The sequence below is a fragment of the Babylonia areolata genome, chromosome 27, assembly GCF_041734735.1.
Source record: "Babylonia areolata isolate BAREFJ2019XMU chromosome 27, ASM4173473v1, whole genome shotgun sequence".
NCBI classification, from domain to species: domain Eukaryota; kingdom Metazoa; phylum Mollusca; class Gastropoda; order Neogastropoda; family Buccinidae; genus Babylonia; species Babylonia areolata.
The window spans coordinates 37,367,287-37,372,286 of NC_134902.1; the positions used below are offsets into that span (position 1 = coordinate 37,367,287).

The following is a 5,000-nucleotide window of genomic DNA, read 5'->3' on the forward strand; positions in this document are numbered from 1 at the left end:
AAATGTTGTTGTCTGGCATATTCTTTAAAAGAAATGCATTCTGTTATGTACACAAATATATATGCATGCACTCAAGGTATGACTAAGCGCATTGGTGAATGTTGCTATCAGGCGTCTACCTAGCAAATGTAGTGTAGCACACATGGATTTGTCCGATCGCAGTGACGCCTTCTTCAGAAACTGAAAATGACATCACCAGCCTTTCTGGGTTTACAACGTTTCTCATTTGATGTTATTGTTTTGTTTAGTTTAACTTGGTTGGCTTGGCTTTTTTGGAGAGGCGTATAAGGAAGTATAGGAGTGTGTGTGTGTGTGTGTGTGTGTGTGTGTGTGTGTGTGTGTGTGTGTGGAGGGGGGAGAGGGGTGCCGCACTTGGACTCACACTTCCCCCACCACCTTCACCTCACCCCCACCCACAACCGCACACACACACACACAATCACGCATTCTAACACCCATTACCCCCACCCCTCCGACATACACCGACATCAAACCACCCATCTACCGCCCCCCTCCCTCCACCCACTCATACACACCCCACCTTCACCCCCATCCACCAACACACACCTCTGTATGCACCAGTCGACAGTCATGGTACGAGGGTGGTCCTGAGCCAGGGTGAAGTTACCTCCCTGCTCGTCTTCAACGAAACAACCCTTCTTGGTTGGCGACGGCGCTGCAGGACAGAAACATGACACACTGAATGAAGGCACCCCCTCTCTCTCTCTCTCTCTCTCTGTCTGTCTCCCTCTCTCGTCAGTGTGTGTGTGTGTGTGTGTGTGTGTGTGTGTGTGTGTGTGTGTGTGTGTGTGTGTGTGTGTGCGCGCACGCGCGCGTGCGCGATCAAGCACCATCAGTTTTGTTGTTGTTTTTTTTTCATGAACCAAGGCTGGCTCTAACCCACAACTGAGCGTGCCATGCATTCAAATGGGAAGACTTGAACAACAGAGTCGAGGTTCATGCCGGCACTTGACGGATACGTCTTTGGGAGTATTTCTCGCATTTCCCTACCAACACTGCAGGTGTCTGGATCTCCTAGGCCTGATTAACGTCAGGATGTATTCATTATGAGAGTGCAGCCTTGTCAAGTAGTCACAAACATAACAGTAGGCCTGATTAACGTCAGGATGTATTCATTATGAGAGTGCAGCCTTGTCAAGTAGTCACAAACATAACAGTAGGCCTGGTTAACACCGGGATATAGTTATCATGAGAGTGCAGCCTTGTCAAGTAGTGACAAACGTAACAGTAGGCCTGGTTAACACTGTGATATAGTTATCATGAGAGTGCAACCTTGTCAAGTAGTCACAAACGTAACAGTAGGCCTGGTTAACACCGGGATATAGTTATCATGAGAGTGCAGCCTTGTCAAGTAGTCACAAACATAACAGTAGGCCTGGTTAACACCGGGATATAGTTATCATGAGAGTGCAGCCTTGTCAAGCCTTGTCAAGTAGTCACAAACGTAACAGTAGGCCTGGTTAACACCGGGATATAGTTATCATGAGAGTGCAGCCTTGTCAAGCCTTGTCAAGTAGTCACAAACGTAACAGTAGGCCTGGTTAACACCGGGATATAGTTATCATGAGAGTGCAACCTTGTCAAGCCTTGTCAAGTAGTCACAAACATAACAGTAGGCCTGGTTAACACCGGGATATAGTTATCATGAGAGTGCAACCTTGTCAAGCCTTGTCAAATAGTCACAAACATCATGGTAGGCCTGGATAGCACAGGGGTATATTATGAGAGCACAGCCTTGTCCAGCGGTCACAGATATAAAGGAATGAATCCAATAGCAGCATTGTCATCCGTTCCATCTTCAACAAAATATAGGAAGCAAAATGTTCCAAAGTTCTCGGGATAAAAAGGAATATAAGACACAAGAATACACGAGAGATCGAAAAAAAAAGGGGGGGACTCCCCTAGGAGAAACAGAAAAAAAGAAACAGTGAAAAAGAGAGACACACATAATTCAGAAAGAAAGAAACAGAAACAGAAACAGACACAAACGGATTCAGAGATAAACAAAATTTAAAGACAGAGAGAGAGAGAGAGAGAGAGAGAGAGAGAGACAGAGACAGAGACAGAGTGACAGAGAGAGCATGAGACACAGAGACAGACAGAGACAGATACTAAAAGGGAGGAAGACAAAGATAGGAAAGGGGTAGTGGGGAAAGACAAAAATAGAACTCTGGGCTTACATTTTTGATCGCTCGAGGGTTTGAGATTTTCGTCAAAGAAAACCACAGACCAACAGAATCACAGACAGACAGAGAGAGAGTGACAGAAGAAACATCAAGGCACAGACAGACAGAGAGAGTGACAGAAGAAACATCAAGGCACAGACAGACAGAGAGAGTGACAGAAGAAACATCAAGGCACAGACAGACAGAGAGAGTGACAGAAGAAACATCAAGGCACAGACAGACAGAGAGAGTGACAGAAGAAACATCAAGGCACAGACAGACAGAGAGAGTGACAGAAGAAACATCAAGGCACAGACAGACAGAGAGAGAGTGACAGAAGAAACATCAAGGCACAGACAGACAGAGAGAGTGACAGAAGAAACATCAAGGCACAGACAGACAGAGAGACAAAGCACCACATCAACTTACGGGGAGGGGTCGGAGCCTGCAGGCAGGGCACAGAGAAATCCTGGTGGACGATCTTGGAGACCTCCTCCCAGCGTACCGCCCCCAAGCCCTGTGTACATGATTACAGCCACACTCACACTGTCTCTGACATCCCTAGTGGACTGTGTACATGATTACAGCCACACTCACACTATCAGACATCCCTAGTGGACTGTGTACATGATTACAGCCACACTCACACTGTCTCTCTGACATCCCTAATGGACTGTCTACGTAATTACAGTCACACCCACACTGTCTCTGACATCCCTAGTGGACTGTGTACATGATTACAGTCACACCCACACTGTCTCTGACATCCCTAGTGGACTGTGTACATGATTATATCCACACCCACACTGTCTCTGACATTCCTAGTGGACTGTGTACATGATTATATCCACACCCACACTGTCTCTGACATCCCTAGTGGACTGTGTACATGATTACAGCCACACCCACACTGTCTCTGACATCCCTAGTGGACTGTGTACATGATTACAGCCACACCCACACTGTCTCTGACATCCCTAGTGGACTGTGTACATGATTACAGCCACACCCACACTGTCTCTGACATCCCTAGTGGACTGTGTACATGATTACAGCCACACCCACACTGTCTCTGACATCCCTAGTGGACTGTGTACATAATTATAGCCACACCCACACTGTCTCTGACATTCCTAGTGGACTGTGTACATGATTACAGCCACACCCACACTGTCTCTGACATCCCTAGTGGACTGTGTACATGATTACAGCCACACCCACACTGTCTCTGACATCCCTAGTGGACTGTGTACATAATTATAGCCACACCCACACTGTCTCTGACATCTGTAGTGGACTGTGTACATAATTATAGCCACACCCACGCTGTCTCTAACATCTGTAGTGGACTGTGTACATAATTATAGCCACACCCACACTGTCTCTGACATCCCTAGTGGACTGTGTACATGATTACAGCCACACCCACACTGTCTCTGACATCCCTAGCGGACTGTGTACATAATTATAGCCACACCCACACTGTCTCTGACATCTGTAGTGGACTGTGTACATAATTATAGCCACACCCACACTGTCTCTGACATCCCTAGTGGACTGTGTACATGATTACAGCCACACCCACACTGTCTCTGACATCCCTAGTAGACTGTGTACATAATTATAGCCACACCCACACTGTCTCTGTCATCTGTAGTGGACTGTGTACATAATTATAGCCACACCCACACTGTCTCTGACATCCCTAGTGGACTGTGTACATAATTATAGCCACACCCACACTGTCTCTGACATTCCTAGTGGACTGTGTACATAATTATAGCCACACCCACACTGTCTCTCTGACATCCCTAGTGGACTGTGTACATAATTATAGCCACACCCACACTGTGTCTCTGACATCCCTAATGGACTGTGTACATAATTACAGCCACACCCACACTGTCTCTGACATCCCTAGAGGACTGTGTACATGATTACAGCCACACCCACACTGTCTCTGACATCCCTAATGGACTGTGTACATAATTACAGCCACACCCACACTGTCTCTCTGACATCCCTAGTGGACTGTGTACACAATTATAGCCACACCCACACTGTCTCTCTGACAACCCTAGTGGACTGTGTACACAATTATAGCCACACCCACACTGTCTCAGAGACCTCCCTACTGGACGATGTACATGATTACAGCCACACCCACACTGCTGACATCCCTAGTGGACTGTGGACATGATTATAGCCACACCCACACTGTCTCTGATATCTGTAGTGGACTGTGTACATAATTACATTCACACCCACACTGTCTCTGACATCCCTAGTGGACTGTGTACAAAATTATACCCACACCCACACTGTCTCTCACACATTCCAAGTGGACTGTGTACACAATTACAGACACACCCACAGCATCTCTCTGAGAACTGTAGTGGACTGTGTACATAGTTCTGTACATAATTATAGCCACACCCACACTCTCTAAGACATCACTCGTTGGCTGCACTGCATTGGGCAGGGTTGGGTTGGAATGGCCTGACTAAGCGCGTTGGGTTATGCTGCTGGTCAGGCATCTGCTTGGCAGATGTGGTGTAGCGTATATGGATTTGTCCGAACGCAGTGACGCTTCCTTGAGCTACTGATACTGAAACTGGGTTGGGATGGGATGGTTCGGGTTGTGTTGGGTTAGGTTGTACCGGGGTCAGATGGGGGTGGGGCGATTTGATTTGAGTTGGGTTAGGTTGTGTTGGGGTTGGATTGGCTTTGGATGGTTTTGAGTCGAGTTGAGTTAGGTTGTACTGGGTTTGGAATGGGTTAGGTTTGGTTGGATTGGACTGAACTACTGGACTG

At 47.1% G+C, this 5,000-nt stretch overlaps 1 protein-coding gene across 1 annotated transcript in view; it reads right to left on the bottom strand.

The window, feature by feature from the left end:
- The window catches only part of LOC143301416 (cell migration-inducing and hyaluronan-binding protein-like), a 72,277-nt gene that overhangs the window by 1,734 nt on the left and 65,543 nt on the right, over window positions 1-5,000 (bottom strand). The window contains exons 26-27 of the mRNA XM_076615690.1: window positions 2,616-2,703; window positions 568-676 (exon numbers count right to left, since the gene is read on the bottom strand). Coding sequence (XP_076471805.1) covers window positions 568-676; window positions 2,616-2,703 — 197 coding nt within the window. The remainder of the gene's footprint in view (window positions 1-567; window positions 677-2,615; window positions 2,704-5,000) is intronic.